Source organism: Mirounga leonina, unplaced genomic scaffold, assembly GCF_011800145.1.
Source record: "Mirounga leonina isolate KUSES-001 unplaced genomic scaffold, KU_Mleo_1.0 Mir_168, whole genome shotgun sequence".
Taxonomy (NCBI): domain Eukaryota; kingdom Metazoa; phylum Chordata; class Mammalia; order Carnivora; family Phocidae; genus Mirounga; species Mirounga leonina.
The window spans coordinates 35,320,008-35,340,709 of NW_023270426.1; the positions used below are offsets into that span (position 1 = coordinate 35,320,008).

The following is a 20,702-nucleotide window of genomic DNA, read 5'->3' on the forward strand; positions in this document are numbered from 1 at the left end:
TGACTCAAGAAAGCAAATGTTTACTTTTAAACATGAACAATTTTGTATCTAACGCCAATGCTGGGTAAAGAGAAATCTATAATAAAGAAAAAATATGGTCAAAAGCACTTATCTAGCTTCCTAAAAACTTTAAGATTTCCTAAAAATCTCCTGCAAGACGCCTTTCAAAAATACACCTAAAGAAATTATTTTGTTGTTTAAGGATGTTACTGATTCTTCTACCTTTGAATGTTGTAATTAAAAACACATGTATACACAGAAATTATAAAGGTAAGGTATATGATGACTATTACCTAAGATACCAACTTACCCAAAGAAACCTTAATCCCTAATCTTATGTATACACCCTCTAGAACCCTTTTCTTCATTCACAGTGTAAATTAAAAAGAAAACCTGAAAAGCATATTTTCCTATTTGATTTTCCTGAAATAAACTTACATTGGAAATTATGTTTTTCTCACCAGAGATCACACTGACTTTGGAGTTCCTGCTTAACATCAGAGGGAATCTCCTACTCAGATGAAAGCAGAGTCCTGTCTATAATCACTAGACTACAAGGTACTAGATATTAAGTAAAAATGATAAAACAGAGTGGTAAAAATCACAGACACAGAGGGTTCTAGTTTAACAGAGTACTAGTCCAAAAAAAACACCCAAAACCCAAAAAACAAAACAAAACAAAAAAACACTGTTCAATAAACATTAGCTAGTGATGTAATTATTAAGAATAATCATTGAAGGAACAGCAGAAGAAAAATGTGCTATAGATTATGAAGAAGCAGCAGGTTATTTCCATTTGGGGGGAACAGGAGGAAGCTCTCAGGAACAGAGAGATTTGAATGACATGTGGAATGGAAGTAAGAAGGGGAGAGGCATCAAGTTCTATGGTTCCTCCTCAGGAATATCTCTTCTTTCTGCCTTTTCCTTTTCCATAGTCAAGAAACTGACATATACCTATCATTCTCACAAACTCTTGGTCTCTTTGTATATTTTCTCTTTAGCCCAATCCATTCACAAACAACTAAACAAGATAGTCATCACGTGATCCTAAAGATCCAGGCAGACCAAGGGTGGAATAATGGGCATATTGCACTTAATAAGGAAAATATTTGCTTACAGTGACCCTCATTCAGTGTCTATCCCTATACCATACACTGTAATCTACACATGACCATACTTAATAAAACCACAACACATAATACATACTATTACTATTCCCAGGAAGTAGGGTAACAGGGAAATTGAGGTATAGGATAAGTAATTTGTCCAAAATCATGGAGCTAGTAAATGGGAAGTCAGAATTTAAACTCAGGTAGTCTGGCTTCTGCTTAGATGCTCTCTGTACAAGTCACACAGCACTTGAAGTATTGTGTCAACAGTATGATACTCTTGAAATACTTGGACTAAACACTATGCAGAATTAAAAAAAATTCCAAACTGTTCTGATGTATAGACATTTTGAAAATCCGTGAAAATTGTGAAAATCCAAATGAATTTTGGATAAGAATAACCACGATCAACCTGGCAAACACAGCACATAAAGGCTTAGGATGTTTAGTTAAGAGAAGAATTTGTTTAAGAAAAAAAAACATGTTAACACTGAAAATATCGATTAATGGGTGTATGAGGAATAACTGAACAAAGTCTTGGCTCTCTCGTAGGTTACTCCATGCCTCTTACCTTAAGGGCTACATTAAGGAAGAGAGGAGAGATCCAGGCTGAGGGATTTTCAAAGCAGATCCTGGACCCAAGTATGACAATTACAGGGAAGGAGACTTCAACTGCGTATTAGCAAGGACTTCCCAATCCATAGATTTGCCAATAAATAGAATTTCTCTGTAAGACTCTCATCCAGGAAGTGTGCAAAGATGTTAAAGGGCTAGTCATCATAAATGTTATTCCATGAATTCAACTATGGTAGAAAGGGTAAACCAGGTGGCCATAATGTTCTGTGATTTAGATGGGCTAGCTATTCACCCAACCTGTTTGACCTTATTCCTGGAAACAGCTGAGATAGGTTTGCCATCATCCTTTGCAGTTAGATGTGACCATTGAGCTGAGTTCTAACCAAGGAATATCAGTGTAAGTGGTATGTGTACTTCTAGGCCTGCCTCATAAAAACTCACACATGCCATCTTCCACGTTATTTTCCCAATTCCACTGAGTCTGGTATCCTTAAAAGTCATGTGTCACAAATAGTGACAAATGAACTACAAGGTGGTAGGACCCCAAGTCCCTGAAACACCCCAGAGTAGCACAGATAGCCATGAGAAGCAGAAGCAGACGTAACCATTTAGGGTGTCAATCCACTGAGATTTGGAGAGTATGTTGTAGAGCAACATGATTACCTTACTCAGAACAGATGCCTTCCAATAGGATTTATTTTTTCAACTAGAGGGCAAGTTATTTCAAACCAAAGAATAGCTTATATTCAATTTTTGTCATCAGTATGTACAAACTAAACACTTTCAGCTCAGTAGGTATTAAACTTAAAAATATTGGAAGGACAGGGGCGCCTGGGTGGCTCAGTCGGTTAAGCGACTGCCTTCGGCTCAGGTCATGATCCTGGAGTCCTGGGATCGAGTCCCACATCGGGCTCCCTGCTCGGCGGGGAGTCTGCTGCTCCCTCTGACCCTCCCCCTTCTCATGCTCTCTCTCTCTATCTCATTCTCTCTCTCAAATAAATAAACAAAAAATCTTAAAAAAAAATATTGGAAGGACAGGAATAACAGGCACAGTAACCAACATTCGTGTATTTAAATGGCTGACCATCTAATTTAGGATTTGAATGTGGTGATAGCAGCAGCGATTTAGGTAGCAAAAAATGTCTATACCTCAGAACAGTTCGGAATTTTTTTTTAATTCTACATAGTGTTTAGTCCAAGTTATGAAAGCACAGGTAGAACGATACTTGTTAAAAAAAGGCCTGTGGATATTACAAAAGTCTGGGGGATCACTGAACTGACATGGAGGATGTGAGGTACTCTTTCCAACTCCCTCGCTGGATGCTTTTAGTCCACAAGAGATAGTGTATCCTCCTGAGTTACTGAGAGTTGATATTATGATTTTTATTTTCCCTTTCCATTGCTCTTTCAATGGCTCCCTGATCTGGCTGAGACACGATATATCAAAATAAAATATCGGCAGAAAATTATGCTCTTGGAGTTTCCCCAAACAGCACCAGCAAAGGAAGTGCCAGAAATTTCAGAAGAAAGCCGGTTTTCATGAGATTTCCTGCCTTCCTTACATCTCAACATGTCTAAATAGTTCAGATAACCTTCAGATGAACTCTAGGTTGCTTCACTCAGTTGGAAATCAAGCAACTGAGCTGAGGCTTACCCATTCAACAATGGGTACAATTTAGGAAGTATAATTTTAAAAAAGTATCTCAACCAAAAGAGACATTGGATACCAAAATTCTGGGCCTGACTCTTCATGAACCGGAGCCAGCTCTCCTGCTCTGGCACCCTACTCTGGCCTGATTCTTTATGAGTATGCATAAAACAAATTCACCCATTATAAAGAAGATAACGATATTCAGGAGGAAAATAAATAAGCAGCTTTCCTGTTCTGGTCTCAAGCTATCCCTCTCCCTCAGAGCATCTCCCAGTGTTTAGCTAGGTCTTTCACTCACTACTTACCTCTGTCAAATTTTTTCAACAATACCTTACTCAGAGAAAAGTCACTTTTTCCAATAATTTCTTTTTTAAGCTTGAAATGCATTTTTTTTTTTACCCCTCTTATGAGCAGTAGGTCTAAATAACATAGAAATGCCATCTAGTTAAAATCCTGGAGGAAATAAGAACACTTCTCCAGTGAGCGATCTAGCTATTTGAAATTAAAATTCTGAGGCCAGATATTTCTTTGGGTGGGATATGTATTTCCTTTGTCATCTATTTTCATCTACGATATTAATACGGTCCAGTGTATGGCCATGTGGCTAGTTTAGATTTTGACCCTACTTCTTGTTTCTTTCCTAGAAGTCTTGTTTCTGATTTATTTATTTGTTTGGTTTGGTTTTCCATTCCTGGCATCATCTTTGTTTTCTATGGAAAAAATGTATAAAAATCATCCAGTCGGTTTTCAACTACCAGGTTCATTATTTCTTGTTACAGCTGTTTTCTTTATCATAATTAATATTCATTTTACCAAAATGTGCAGGTAGTGTATAGAACCTACTACTACCTAAAATAAGCCAAGTATGCATCACAGATGACCCCCACCCACCCCATCATAGCTTAGAATTGCGTCTTCTCAGGCAAAACACTGTAATAAGCTTACACAATAGTAAATTTTAATATTTGCTTTTATAAAAGCAGGAAAATATCAAGAATCATCTAAAAAACTGAAAAATATGAAAAATATGCATAAAAACTCACCCATTATAAAGAAAACAATATTCATGAAGAAAATAAAAATATTGACAAAACAAAGAATCCAAATTCAAAGAACACAATATTACCAAGTAGCAGCCGGAAATTTCCTGCACAGAATTCCTAAACCCTTTCTTCTTTCCACCGGAAAGACATGTTTGAGATTATAAATACATTAAAGTCAGTAGCAAAGGAGGGGTTTGAGGGGGCACACCATGACACACACAGGCACACACTCTCTCTATACACATCTCTGTTCAACTGGGGATTATGCAGAAAGGAGAGCAAACTATGATTTTCCTCCTCTCCTTTCTGGTCCTTTCTTTCCTAGGTTGTTGCAGGACCTGGCAGGGATATTAGCTTATGAAATCAAAGAAACGCCACCACATCGGTATGGGAGTAAAACTGCATTCTTATTTGACATCTGGAATCCAATTTTCTTGTAGGAACTTGCAATAGAAATTGAACTTTGAGAACCACCCACTTCAAGGATTCCCAGTCTCAAGGACTGCTGCTTTGACTAGGACATCTGTGGGATTTGTTGGTAAGGCAGAATACTTCCCATAAATCACAGGTGAGGAATGATGAGAGTCCTCCCTCCCCACCCCTAAAGTGAAAGGGCGGGAGACGCAATGATCACCCAGGGGGAACCGCCACCAATTCCGGTGAGCCTTGCAAACCTTACCACGTATGTGCCACCGTGAAACGCCGCTGTTTAGGGATGTTGCTGCTGAGAAGCATCCTCCGCAGGAGCCTGGGGGAATTTCTTGGAGAAATCACTGGAGAGAGCTTGGGAGAGACCGATTTCCTTGCTGGCTTGGACTTCTCCTGCTGCAACAGGTTTTCCCGCAAGGATTTCACAAGATCCTCATTCAGCCAGGGGTTTGGACAATGCGGATTATCCACTTCAGGTACTGTTAAGGTGTCCGGGCTTGTCGTCTGCTGAGCCATTTTCCGGGTCAACTTTGTACAGTTGGCAACAATCCAGGGCAACGTGGTTCCCTGGCCTCTTTCCAGTGGCTGCTTCTCTCAGAGTCCGGGGAAATGTCCAGAGAAGCAGGTCGGATCCAGGGGCTGTTAGTTCATTCGGTCGCCTGCCTCAGTCTCTCCGTGGAGATGGGGCTGGGTGTAGACGAGAAGAGCGCACTCCTCAGCGGAAGCCTGTTAAACGTCACCCCTCCTGGGCTGGTCCCCTGCCAAAGATCACTGCCGAGCTCGCAGGGCAGGGGAATATGGAGGGAAGCCACTGCGTTAGCAGGGCTTTGTCAGCGCCACAAAGCAGCCTGTTAAACTATTGGAACTAATGCGCCGCAGCTGCTCCAGTGACTTGGGCTTATGTACATAAAAGTCCTGGGGGGAGGGCTTAACCATCAGATGCCTGCTGCCTGGTTGTTTGGCTAGTCTTTCCATTTGCTTATTCCTGAATCCAAAGGAAAGAAAAACTTTGAACTTGACCTTCCTCTCCCCGCAAGGGTTATTTATCTGCATTCAGTCCACGTTCATAAAAGAAAATTGCTAGTCCTTTGCTTTTTATAAGGGAAGAATAAACAAGCACTCGCTAGATAAGGAGGAATACTTCCCTGTTTGCTAAATTCAATCTGATGCATCGTATAGACAAATCCCAAGGGAATAAAATGGACTCTTTTTTTCCCCTCTAGTTAGAAACTAAAACAAAAGGTTTCAAAATACCACACATGGAACACATTACAGGTTGTTGTGTTGTACAACCTTGCTAATTATGGCCCTTTCAAAGCATGGGACAACAGTATTTACGTCCCAAAATGGTATTTGTTATCTCTTTGGATTTAAACTGACGACCTTCCAGAGGGACACGCTGTTTTCGTAAGAGTAGTTAAAAATGATTTTAAAGTTTCAGTTATGGTATACAAAACTTCATGTAGTCAACTATAAAAGAATAAAATAAATCTAGCTTTTCATAGTTATTTCCTTATTTTTCTTTTGATGTAAGATTTTTGTGATCAACATAGCTTCAACACAGTCAAAGGAGGTTTAAAATTTTAAAAAGGGAAATTATTTCTTGCCTATTTAATTTACTAGTGGAAATAAATTTAAAATGTTACAACAATTTAAGTAAGCAAGTGATAATAAAGCCTGTTAAATCTCATTGTATGGACATTGGAAATGCAAACATTAAAACTGGATCGTAAGGAAGCTAAAACCTTTGCATAGAGATGTCCCCAGCAGTCTAGGGATGCTACAGAGAGTTCAGGATTGAAATCAAATCACTTTTCTCAGGAACTAAGAATATTTTTTTCATATTTTAAAAATACAATGATTTAAGAAGGAATTAAGAAATACATCCAGATAAAATGGAAAACACAATAGTCTGATTCATTTGGGGGCTTTTTGTTTGTTTTTTGGTTTTTGGTTTCTATGATTACTCTTAGGTCAGTTTTTAAAGTTTCTCCCACTTCCCTCCCTCCCTCCCTAGTTATTCCACCTTAAATTTAAATTCTTTGTCTTTAAAATGTTATAGAAAAGGATACACTGAGGTTGTTTACAGGAGCACCAGGTCACCACCTGGTATAACAATTTAATGAGCCATACGTTCCATGACTTAATCAGAAAATCTGTTCTGCAAATACTCAAATTTTTAAAAATCACGGTGTGATCGTTCTTAAAGAATTTTCACCAGTACAGAAGGTTTTGTCACTGCTAAACATCAAGTGGCAAGCTCCCTTACCTTGTTTACTTATTTTTTTAATATGTCTTTTTTTATGTTAGTCACCATACAAACTCCCTTAGTTTAAACAAGCTAAAGATATCCATTTCTTCATACCTTTTAGCACTATATATAAATATATATATAATCACTAAATGAGTAAACAATTTCTGTAAAGTGGGCTGAAGGACTATTTTATAAGGAGTTGTGCAAAACACGTATGCAATGCTTGCCCTCAAAGAACTCGTAAGTTAATGGAAAACACTGGACAATACTCAGGAGAAGACACCAGAACACCTAGTGATAATTATTGAGTGCAGAAAAATACAATGAAAAAGGTAGCATAACTGATGAGGGAATGCTGAGGTGGAGTAAAGCTTGAAGATAGGGAGGATCAAAAATTAGTGGAAAGGAAGGTGAAAAAGAAGTGCTTTCCAGGATAAGGAATTAGAATGTGCAAATGCAATAAAGAAGAAATAAGCAAGTTTGGAAAAAAAAATAAAGTCCAGGAGTCAGTAGATGTAAAACCCATTCAGGTTTGTAGAAATAAAAAAAAAAAATCAGATAACAGGATAAGGTGGGAGGGACAAAACAACAGGTAGCAAGTTGACAAGCCCCACCCTCAAAATATTAGAAAAATTTCCCACTACCTAAAGACAATTCTATTCAGCAAACATCTGTGGGCATTTATTTTGTGCTAGGCACTATATGAAGTGCTGTAGGATATTTAAAGATTAGCTAGATGCTGTCCACATTGTCTGGGCATTTATTATCTCGTAAATTAACTGCAAAACAATTCACATGTCAAAGTATAACCCAAGTACCTAGATGAGAGCCAGGAAGCTGAAGATACTTAATGTCTGGTTTTAAGTAGAGAAAAGTGATTCTCAATGACCAAATAAAGAAATCAATATGACTAAGAACACTATGGGCCATAAAATGGAAACTCATTGAGTTCAGGATATTCTAGGTGCTAGTTCTTGCTTTCAGTGACCTTCATTTAAGAGGAATAAAATATTTACAAGCTAGTGTTCTCATAAGTGCTATGTCACGTGGATGCTCAGAGATCAGGCACTCTGTTGATGAGAATAACTAAGCTAAAATGGAAGATATAATAATATTCTACTGAAAATTCATTGAGGGTTGTGGATAAACATGTTCTAAAACTGAACAAAGGCTTTCTACAAATTTCCTGTTGCTTTGGTGCTTGTTAAAGGATTCCACTGTAGACGCAGAATTGGCTGCCTTTCTACAGGTTCCTATCATTATTTGGTCAATATCCTAACATCTACAATTACCCTCCCGAATCCCCCAAATGATATATGGCACTCATGGTGCTTTTTGAAAATAAAATTAATTTTGTTTTGAGAATTCTTTGCCATCCTCCCTTCAAATAACTTGGAAAACCCCACAGCATTTCAAAATCATGCTCAAAAATCACTGCCTTAAGAAATACAAATTGTAAAGTTCTGAAGATGACCAAAGGTGGGCGAGGTTTGGATAAACTGGCAATTTTCTTTATAATAATGTAGAGGGTCAGGGGAACTCTTCCAACAGGAATACGACATAGCTTGCCTTTTTTTTTTTTCCTTTTTAACAAAATCTCTTTAAAATTAGCTGCCAGAAACTCTTCTGAAAAGCACAGTACTGCAAATGACAGCCAAATAAGGCCTTCCGTTTTAACAAGTGGAAATTTAAAAGTGGGCAAAATGTTTTGATAAAGTCACCCATACCTAGAACTGCAGATAATATCTCTTAATTTCATAAAGGTTTTCCTAAATACCTTTTTGTGGATTTTCTAAATTTGTTTTTTTAGATTATTCAGAATCCTTGGTAATATTTAATTAATTATTCACAGGCAACAAAACAAATATGAAATAAGATTTGCACAAGTTCTGGAACAAGGATTGAAAAATGTACCCTTATCTAGGTAAGATACAAGCAAGGCTGAATTTCCCACAATTGAAAGGGAGCAATGGTGCAGCTAATTCAAAAGGACATATAAATTGACTATAGAATGCATTGTACGCTGCTTCTGCCAACTGTGTTTTAATTAGGTAAACAGTTTGTTAAAACGAGACTCCTTTTTAACCTGCCCATAGGATATAGTCCGTGGAAATGATCTGATAGTGGGAAAGGTTATATTGTCTAGTAATTAAGAAGAGTGTGTTTGGAACCCAAAAGCTTGTTTTGAACTCCAGCTATGATACTTACTGTGTTACTTTGTGTGTGGATCAGTCCCTCAACTGTGAAATTGAATGATAATAATAGCCATTGCATAAGAATGCTGCAAAAATTAAATATGTTAATACCCATGATATAAAGGGCTTAGGAGAATGCTTGGTATACAGTAAACACCCAATAAATGCCACCTGCCACTAGGTGATACAAGAAACTTACAGAAATTTACACTCAGTAGATAACAACTCTCTGCCAGGCATTTTGCATTGTATTTCATTTAATTCTTGCAATAACTCTTAGGGTATTATTTCATTACCACTATTTTACTGATGAGGGCTTAAGGAAGTTAAATAACTTGCCCAAAATTGGGGCCTGCGTGTGGCTCAGTCGGTTAGGTGTCCAACTTTTGATTTCAGCTCAGGTCATGATCTCAGTGTCGTGATTTCAGGGTCCTGAGATCAAGCCCCATGTCAGTCTCCCCATTCAGCAGGGAGTCTGCTTCTCTCCCTCACTCTCTCCATCTGCCCCTCCCCCTGCTCACACACTCTGTCTCTCAAAGAAATAAATAAATCTTTAAAAAAGATAACTTGCCCAAAGTCATATAGTTCAACAGGGCAGGACCAAGATTTCATTGTCTATGAAGTACCAGGGCCTCCTATTTCAACTCTACACTAAATCACCCCCAAAAAGAAAGTTGATCCAATATTTAAAATCTATGATGGATCTTTTTATTGAAAAAATAGTAGAGATCTGAGTGCCCTGAGCTCTTGGTCTAGTTAACACTAACTTCTGCCCTTGGACCCACTCAGGACATACACCATGGTAACCTGTGAAGCCAGCCAAGTCATGAAATTCTTACAAAGGCACGGTATTCTAGTAAGCGCAGCTTGAGGTGGAATTCCTGAGTGTTTTTTCATCTATATGTCTGTACTCCTTTGATACAAAGGAGTTTTTATTAAGCTCCGTGGTAGTTTTCCAGTTTGCAAAAGAATATATTCTAAAATTATTTCATTTTATATTTTCATTGTGATTATTTTTCATTTAGAATTTATATCATTATAAACTCTGACAATAAAATTATATCATCCCTACACTGAAAAGCACATCTGGACATTGTGGAACAGGGCTTTTGGAATCATCATCATCACTAAATTTTTATCAGATACTGGGCTGGTTGGCAGAGATTAAAAACAGCAAAATATCTACTTGAAAACGGGAGATGCACAAAACCCCTTCCACAAAGGAGATAAGGGATATCAAATTAATAATAGAAAAAAAAACCAGTGCCTCAAGGATTGAGGAGTAACCAATAATATACGTATCTTGACCATGTAACTTGAAGCATCAGCAGGAGTTGAATTTGGCCTTGAAAGAAGGTACATGTGGAAGAATAGTTATAAGACAGTCTGGAGGAGTAGATTATCATGGAGAGGAAAGAGATGTTGGATTTTTAGACCCTTTCCTATGGAAAAATTAGTAAAATTTACTTGGGATGTAAGTAAATAATAGAGGTATTTAAATAAGATTAATTTGGTTGCAATGTGTACTATGATTTGGAGGAATTGTAAAGGCTGCTTAATAGTTCCATTTCAATATAAATTGGTGTAGAAATGGAAAGAAAGGGGATAATGACTCAATGTTTGGAAGGATTTGTTCACTGACTATGAGCATTCAAGCCAATAGGGAAGTCAAAAATAGACTGGACATTTTTTAACCTAATCAATGATACTTTCCATCTAATTAAGTATGGTTCACCTAATTAATCATCAAAAGGCTGTTAATGTAAAAAAAAAAGCATCTATGGTTCACTGAACACAAGAAACATATCTGTCTTGATTTATATTAGAGCTATACTTTGAGCATACAACATGAGGTTCCCAGCTCAATTTAATAAAAAGATTAAATGTTTTTTTTCCTAGATTAAATCTAGTTAAGTGTGGTTTTTTATTCCGCTAAATTAAAACTAAGTGTTAGAGATACTTCTATTGAAAGAGTAAGTCAGTATATTTCATTTAAAAGAAAAATTATTTTATAGGGCACAGCTTAGACTAGCAACATTAGCACAACATATTTATTTTATTCCTGACAAAATAGTTGCACTACAATTTAGACAACACTTTCCTTTCCTCCTGATCAATTCACGTATAAAAGCTTCCAATTCTGGAACAGAATTACTCTTGGTTAGTATGCTAAGATGATATACTTGAATACCCTCTCTAAATATTAGCCAAACTTCAGTAAAGGCCTTGGTTTTGATGGCCACTAAAATTTTAACACATTGTAAGATTCTGGATTTCTGGGTCTTCTTTCAGTGGGCAGAAGAGTCCAGCATTTTGCCTTCAACTTGCTGACAAAAAAATCTCCTATGGTCCATTATCTCTGTAGTAGACCATCCCTCCGCATACAGAATAACTGAAAAAGTCACTGGCTGGAAGTAGAGAACACATGTGCCCTAAGCATAAGCCCTTTGCATCATGACCTAATTTGGCCATCACAATCATTCCAATGAGGTAGGTACTATTACCCTCATTTTAAAAGTGAGAATACTCTGGCATGTAAGTTAAACTACTTTAGGTCATACACACTCGGTAGGTAACAGGGTTGTTAAACCAGACAGTCCTAGTCCAGAGACCATGCTTGTAAACTACTGCACTATCCTGCCTTTGCATTTAAAAAATAAAAGTCAACCAAATTAATAAAGGTACTCTTAGCAAAATTAGTTCATATAACTTGACATGTGCAAATCTAATCTGACTACAAAATATCTGTTTCAACAGTTTTTGAAGTGAAATGTTTCCAAAAAACTAACCAATGCCCAACAGCTATAGTATTTTTGAGGCTTTGACAGATATTACTTCATAATCAAGAGGTCTCAAACTCCTCCAAACTGTTCATTGTATTAGAAAAAAGGGATGGTGAATGCACAAAATAACTTGGGTATACCTTCCGAGTCTTTTGCTCTTTTTGTGCACATAACAGACATGTTAGTGAACAAAATCCAACATATATCCCAAGTTCAGAGTAATATTATACAGTAGTAATCTATTCAAAACCTGGACACCAAGGAGCACATTTCCTCATCTCTTTTGTAGTTTCTGTACCCATCCCCCACTGGCCCCAAGATAAGGATTTTTATTCTTCTTCAAATTAGCATAATATGACTGGAAAGCCTCCTTCTAACTCTGACACATAACATCTGTTTCATTTTGTTTTTTGGATATGGTTTTTATGAGACAAAATAGTACATTTCACTGAAAGCGTCCATAATTCCGGGGTTTATAATTGTAGCTGGCAATTTACTTTCTAAAGCTTAACATATTTAGACAATGACTCCTCATAAGTCAGTCGTATTTTTAGGGTGATACTTTCCATATCCAACCTTCTCCAACCTAGTCATTTATGTGGGATGTTTTACAAAAGGCGTTAAAAAACTGCAGTTTTATTCCCAATTTTGTAATTAGCTAAGTCACCTTGAACAAGTTCATTCAGTTTCTCTGGAATTCCGTTTTCTGGTTAAAAGTCCTATAACTTCCCTAGGGTTTTATAACTTAAAAAAAGAAGAAAAACCAGATGCTGTCTTTGATTGCAAGTGTGTTAGCTGCCATATAAGAAAAATCGTTATCCCAAGTGCATCCCAAGGCAACACGGTCTCCACCATTTGCGCGTACTAATAGTATGTTTCTTAGTGCTTTAAAAAGAGAAACAGAAAAGATATATTCAATGTTCAAGAAAATAAGAGGGGACTGCACTAACAAGGTGCCTGACTAATGCTTTTATGGCCCTAAACTTGTGAAAACTCCTTCCCCAACTAGGTAACAAAATTTATTCTGACATCTGAGTCACAGCTTGAGAGACAGAGTGGGAGAGCAATGCCTAAGTTAATTTAATATTTGGAATCAAAGCATTGTTTTACTTCTAAAATAATGAAACTACAGAGCTATGTATACATATTAAGTGTTACATAATAAGTCAGATTTTCTAACATTTCAGGACCTAACTTATTATTGAATAAAACAAAAACTTCTGCACTCATTTTTCGTAAAGTTGTCCCACCAAATACTACTTTTGCACAAATTTAATGAGCACTGAATGGAGGGAAAAAAAGCATTTTGTGAATAAAAAAAAATGGGGCAGCACTGAATACAGTTAAACAGGTTTCCTTATAGTAAGATCCCCTAGTCCTTTAATATGCTAATGTGATTTAGGAAAGCCAACTTGCTTGGCTCTGAATCCACCTGCATCTTCCAGCAGGTCCAGAGATGGTTATTCTCAGAACCCTTACCTGTGCTTACTACAAACATCCCTTGGAACATTGCTGATAGATAATATGAACCTTCCCAGGCTTCTGGTATGCTTTTATTTTCTTCTTCTGAACTGCAGTCAAACAGAATGCTTTCAGCAGAACCAGGAGTAGTCCAGGTGCTGCCTGGTACCAGCCCCTACAGACTCTCGGTTATTGTTACGCTCCTGTGCTGAGGTTGAGGCTAAGTCCACCCTCCTCTTTAATTGGTGTTCTTCCCCTTGCAAAAGGCATAACTTTAGCAGAGGCTATGAAATAACTGAGCTGTGAGTCTAAACGACAACTCTGTTGACAGCATGCTAGTTAGAAGGCTGTGAACAGGCTAAGGGGCCAAAGAAAGACTGGTCTACAAGTTACTGTTGGTGAGAAGGTGTGCAAAGGCAACTGAAGGCCAAACAAGTGCTTCGCAAGCTTTAAATTACTTAAGAATCACGTGGAAACCATGCCAAAGACAGATTCTGATTCAGTAGGTCTGGGGTGGGGCTTGAGAGTTTGGATTTCCAAAGCTCCCGGATGATGTTACTGCTGGTCCACAGAGACCTCCTTAAGTCTCTAGGGACTAGAATAAATAGAGATTGATGGAATTGAAGTCTAGCAAGCAAAGGCATTAACTTGTACCCAGGTGATGCCATTTCAAATTTTAATCCAGCCATTTTTGTAGTGCTCAAACTTGTTGCTGATTTTTTTTTAAAGGAAGAGATTTTTATTTTATCTTTTTTTTTTTTTTAAAGATTTTATATATTTATTTGACAGAGAGAGACACAGCGAGAGAGGGAACACAAGCAGGGGGAGAGGGAGAGGGAGAAGCAGACCTCCTGCGGAGCAGGGAGCCTGATGCGGGGCTCGATCCCAGGACCCTGGGATCACGATCTGAGCCGAAGGCAGACGCTTAATGACTGAGCCACCCAGGTGCCCCTTATTTTATCTTTTTAAGTAAACTTTATCCTCAACATGGGGTTCAAACTCATGACCTCAAGATCAAAAGTCACATGCTCTACTGATGGAGGCAGACAACTGCCCCGGTTGCTAATATTTTAATAAATAATGGATTTTTAAAAGTAGACATTATTGCATAACAATACCATAAACCATTTTTTTCCAAAGGAGCTCAAAACACTATAAAAGATTCAATTCTAAAAACAAATTTTGCTATATTAGACCCACACTTTTAAGATGAGGCAAAAAAAAAAGACTAGAAGTGGAAAAACAAACTCCTCCAAGTGTGGCAAAATTCTTTGCCTGTTTCTATACCATTAATTGAAACTAAAAGGCAAATCTTATTTAAGACTTATAATTTCCAGGATGTAATTTAGTTAATTTGAAAGCATTTAATTGGACAAATACTATGTGTTAAGTTCTGGATATAAGGGAGACGCTGATCTTTGTGTATCTGAAGACACCAGATTCATTCTTTTCTGTGTTCACAGTTAGCTGGGGCTTTCAGTCAAGTCTTCTGTGTGTATAGCATTTGTCAAGGATACTCATAATCAAGATTTACCCCCACACTACTGACCTATCATCTAAACAGTTAATGGAGAACATGTTTGTGCTTCCATCAACCCAAAACACCTAGCCCTACAGTAAGTCTATGTATATTTGTATAAGCAAGTATATGCTTTTCTTTCTGGTGCTTTCAAAGAACTTATTCTGACCTAGAAGTGCTCGAATGATTGCTAAATTATGAAGACCAATCTGAGTTTTTCCCAAATTATTATTTTTAAGCCCTAATAAAATAAATGTGAATACCTATTGCACTAATATAAAAATATGCATTCTAGCTGGTTTAATAAACACTGTATATTCTGTAATTATATAAGCATTGCATAAAGCCAGCCAGTAATTACTTAATCAGTTACAAAGGAAAGTAATGCATGACAAAGAAATCCTCTTGCTGTGCCCATGGTGAATACACTTCTTTCCGAGCAGCAGTTGCCTTGTGATTCTTATATTTTAAATGCCTGGAATATAGTGTGCTCAGCAGACATGTGTTAAAGGAAGGAAAGAAAGGAGTCAATGGTTTGTACAGTTTGTTTTAGTATTTGTTGTGAGCTTTTAGATAGTTAGACTAAAAGGATGGTGTATCCAAATCCATTTACACTGATCTACCCACTAAAAGTTTAAAATGTTTTAGAAATCCTATTATTAGACATGCTTCCAATTTTACAAATGCATTACTTTTAAATTATCCATGTAATATACAATCTATTCTCACTACAAAAAACTTTAAAGTTACCCAGAAATCTAAAGGTCCATCCCCAAATTCGGCCCTCATCATAGGGAACCCTGTGAGCAGTTGTGTCTCTTTCAAGACTCTGCAGTCCATTATAGGAACCCCCAGCCCCATGTGGCTATTCAGTACTTGAAGTGTGGCTAATGCAACTGAGGAACAGAATTTTTATTTTTTTAATTTTTATTAATTGAAATTTAAATAGTCTTCCTTGGCTAATGTCTACTATACTAGACAGCAAAATTCTAGATCTCCATGTGATTTCATGAATAATTATGTGCCCAGAGGAACATATACTACTGTTTTCGGAGGCTTTTGTTTTTGAGCAGTGTGTTGTGCTTAATGAACATTCTCATCACTCAGTAACTTGTTTTTTCCTTCGATGAAGATCTCCCTCGTAATCTTTAGCTAAGGCACAGTATTCCATACCATTTCTCAGCTCTGTTCACTGTTTCCCTATTGATGGGCATTCAGGTGTCCAGTTGTTCACTACCACGTACAAAGGACAGCCTTGCAAACTCCTCATTGGGCACACATCCTAAGATTTTTTTATAATAGATACATAGAAGCAGGATTCTTAAATGATAAGGTATAAGCATTTTTCATTTTAATAGAAACTGCCAAATTGTTCTTCAAAGTTGCTGATTCAATTTATACTCCCACCAACAGTATTTGAGTTCCCACATTTTTCCCTCAAACAGCCTTATGGTGCCATCAATTTCCTTGCGTTAGTTGTCAGAGCATTTTTTTCTTCCCTCAAGAATATCTTCTATTTTTTTAGGGTGGAAGGAATTAAGAGGAGCATCAATGGCTACCATTAAAATTCACAGAAGCGGGGAAAATACTTTGCTTCCAAGTCAATGTTCAATTTTTGCTCTTTAACAATTTTAGTTGACCAAGCATTTCCCTGGAATGTCTCTAATATGACAATATCTACACATTATAGAAGCTTTTTTCAAAGGAAAAAGCATTAACTTTCTTTCTCAGCAATGTTCTGGCACTACTCAGTGAAATATGTTTTAAATTGCTTTTCCTATAATAAAGATAGATTGTGTTGAACATTTATCCTTCTTGCCTAGTCCTTGTTTTATACAACAGCATAGAATTTTCCAATGCATGACCAGGACTCTATTACTATTTTGTGGAACTTTTTTCTTCGAGCAAATTTTTTTTTTTTTTTTCTTCTTCGAGCAAAATTAATGGTCTAGATAACGACTGAATTTGTAAGTTCACTGGATCCTGGTCTGACAATACTGTCACTGCAGCATCCTTAGGTAAAGAGTTTTGTGCAACTGAAAGAGCACTTGACCAGGAGTCAAGTCCTAACTCTATTACTACTTGTCCTAAGGCCTGAAGCAAGCCCCCTACTTTCTAGGCCTCAGTTTCCTTATCGGACTATGATGGTGATGAAACAGATGACCACAGAGATCCCCTTCACTGGTAAAATGTACTGTTCCTAAGAACAAATCACCCCCAAAATGTTAAATATTAGTTGTAAAGATTGTGGTAGTATTTGAACAAAGAGAAAGAAGTCATCAGGAATGGTTTTATGTCAAATCAGTAAACACTTATTAATATGTGAGGCCAAGTACGTATGCTCGGCAACAACACATAACATGTATGCTTTTCTGCCTATCTGGGATGTTCATTGCAATGCCATCCTACTCATTCTCCAAAAGTAAGGGCCACATGACTGGGAAAAATTTAGGAATCACAGAGAGAGGCAGAGGTACTGCTCTCTTGGAGAAATGCTTTACAGCTTTATATTCAAAAGACAGAACAGAAGAAGATTTACAAAACTTAAGAGATTTTCATGCTAATCCCTGGCAAACTCTTGAATAAATTATTCAAGCAATTAACCATGAACCTTCTATGATACAGGTAGTAACATGCAGGATTCAAATTAGGTTATTTAAAATTTGTATCATTTCCTTTCCAGAGGTAACTATGCTAATAGATGAGGGAATGAGTATCTGTATCATATTGTACCTGGTTTTCATGAAGACATTTGACAAGATCTTTCAGAATATACTTGTAGGCATACTGGAGTAAAGTGGGCTAGGTGGATGGGTACATCAGGGTCCTGAAAAGTTGGACAATGGTCCCCAAAAGGTGTGGAGTAATAGAGTCCCCATAATCCTGAAGAGCAGTCACTGCCATGCCATCATATGCAATGTTTAAGCATTTTAAGATACAGACTTTATGATATGTATTCCATGTTTACCATATCTGACTCTAACAAAAAGCTGGAAGGATGGCTAAAGTCATAGGTTAGTAGTTTCCCAAACCAGACTGATCGTTACAATTTTCTAGGGGAAATGTTAAACAGAATTCAGAACCCCAACCTACAACTACTGAATTAGAACCAGCAGGGTTAGGTCCAGGAAACTTTATCCAGTGATTCTAATGATCAGTCAAGTTTGAAAGCCACTGTCCTAGATGATAAAATCAAACCCCAAGAATAAATATGTTTTAAAAGGTAAATATTTTTTTAAAAGAAAATCTTCACAGGGTGGAAGAGCAGATCGAATATTAAAATTAATTTGGAAAGATGTAAAATCTTGCAGCTCAAGTAAAAATGCCAACAACAGTTGAGATTTATGGCTGTTAGATCTAAAAGATCTAACGGAATCAACAGAAAACAGTCATGTCATCAAAAGCTGCATTTGCACAAATAGATTATGGAGAGTGCAATGGTCAGGACTGCAGCATGTGGATTTGTGGCACAGATGGACCCTGCACAGTCCCGGAGGGAGACATTCACAAATTCACATCTAAGTAGTAAAAACCTACCATGTTCTGACCAAACTGGGAAATTGTTGTCAGTCTTGGGGGCCACTTTTTTAATGAGTGTTTATTTTTTAAATGACATATACCCTAAATTTACATTAAGTACAAAAATCATAAATGTATAGCTTGTTTTTTTTTTTTTGTAATGTACATACATATATAACCAACATCCAGATCAAGATATAGAATGTGCTTTTCTCAGGCAATACTCGCCCCAGAGGTAACCACTATTTTGACCTCTCTCACCATAAATGTGTTTTGCCTCTTCTTAAACATATAAACAGAAACAGATACTATATACCATTTTGCATCTGGTTTCTTTCATGTGACATAATGACTGTGAAAATATTCTCACTTTGTGTGTAACAGTAATCTCTTTTTCATTGCTTTGAAGTAACCCACTGTTTGACTATACCACAATTTATGCATCCATTCTACCACTGACAGACATTTAGACTGTTCCCAACTTGGACTACTATAAATCAAGCTGGAATGAATATTCTTGCTCATATATTTTATTGAACATAAGCACTCATTTTGTTGAATATATGCCCAGGAGTGGATGAGTGCATCATAGGCACACGTATGTTTAGCATATGGTAGATAGGGCCAGTTTCCAAAGTGATCTTTTCAACTTAAACCCCTACCAGCACTGTGTGAGAGTAGATACTCCATATCCTTATCTACACTTGGTATTTTCAGTTAATTTTAGCCACTGTGATGAAGGTAGAGTACTAGCTTATTGTGGCTTTAATTGCATTTTGCTACTGAATAATGATGATGAGTGTTTTTCCATATGAATTGGCCAGTGGCATTGTAAATGTGTTATTAACAACCACCATCTGGGGAAAAATATATACATAAAGTGTATTATAAATTTTACTATATACAGTGCATGTAACAACAATAAAAAGTACATAATAGTCTTTAATTTGGAATTCCACAAAGCCAATTGATTTTCACAGAATGCATTCACTGATTTTTTGCTGAACTCTTATACATGTAACCAAACTGGGGTCACAGTTGACAAAGGAGTGTAGTTTCTATACGATTGTGGGTTGACATTTCGGTTTACATTAACAAGTAAGACAAAAGTGAAGCAATGAAGATGTATGTTGGAGTTCTACTCATTTGTCAATGACTAGGGCAATTTCTTTGCTGCAATAGATCACAGTTTTAAAATTCTAGAAGAAAATTTCCTCAATTTTTTTGTGCGTTCTTTAAAATACAATGGCTATAGACATTGCAACACTCAATTTTAATCTCTATTATTATTTTTCTCCACTACTTTCTTAAGTCTAGACTGTCAAGAAAACAATCAGTCCCTGACTTGAGCATCTGCTGTCTTCCTTGATGTAAATACCCCCACAGTCCATTTCAAGCTACCAACATGACATCACTGAACAGAGTTGGGAAGAGAAGTACAGTAGCTCACCACTATGTAGTGTTTCCACCATACAGACACAACAGACAAATGGGCTCAAGAGCACAGACAATAATAAAATGTAGTAAGATAATGAGGACTGATGAGTTTTGCCATATGTATTACCTTTGTTTTTAATATAATTTACTTTATTGAAAGCTTATGTAATTTGATTTTAAGCAATGACATATTTAGCAGTTAGCTCACCAAATTCATGAACATTTCAAAGTTGGTGCTTCTGAGACAGTACGGGCAGAGCCTAGAACCCGATGCTTACTGGCCATTTGGATACCCTTTACCTTGAAATGCCTGGGTTTTTTTGTGATTTTCTAAAATCGAATTGTTCCGTTGATTTGTAGAAGTTCTTTATAGTTTCTAGATATGAGGCCTTTATCCAATATATATTGCCAAAATCATTCTTAAGCATAGGTCCCACTTTTTCAGAGAGAACTTGTCAAACCCAGTATTTTATGTGGTTAAATATGGCCTGAAGGGGGATATGGACATCTAAAGATTATCATGAGCCCCTGGACTCAAGCCACATACTGCTTATGTCACATGGGAAAACTTTTCAAAGAAGGTTCATCATTAATTGTGGCATGTTTCAGTATTTTACTAGCATATAAATGACCTACTCTAGTGGTTACCAACCACCCCACCTACAGTGGGAGTACCTGTAAATAGAGAATCATATTTTCTTGAGATTGTAAAGGAATTTAAAGACC

General features: G+C 37.0%; 1 protein-coding gene across 3 annotated transcripts in view; it reads right to left on the bottom strand.

The window, feature by feature from the left end:
* PDE4D (phosphodiesterase 4D) overlaps nucleotides 1–20,702 on the bottom strand; it is a 1,027,393-nt gene that overhangs the window by 733,460 nt on the left and 273,231 nt on the right. Inside the window, exon 1 of one of the 3 annotated variants that reach the window (XM_035014470.1) lies at nucleotides 5,059–5,859. The exons of the other annotated variants lie outside the window; for them this stretch is intronic. Within the exon in view, the coding sequence (XP_034870361.1) occupies nucleotides 5,059–5,324 (266 nt within the window). The 5' untranslated portion in view covers nucleotides 5,325–5,859. Of the gene's footprint in view, nucleotides 1–5,058; nucleotides 5,860–20,702 lie in introns of those variants that run through there. 3 annotated transcript variants of the gene reach the window in all.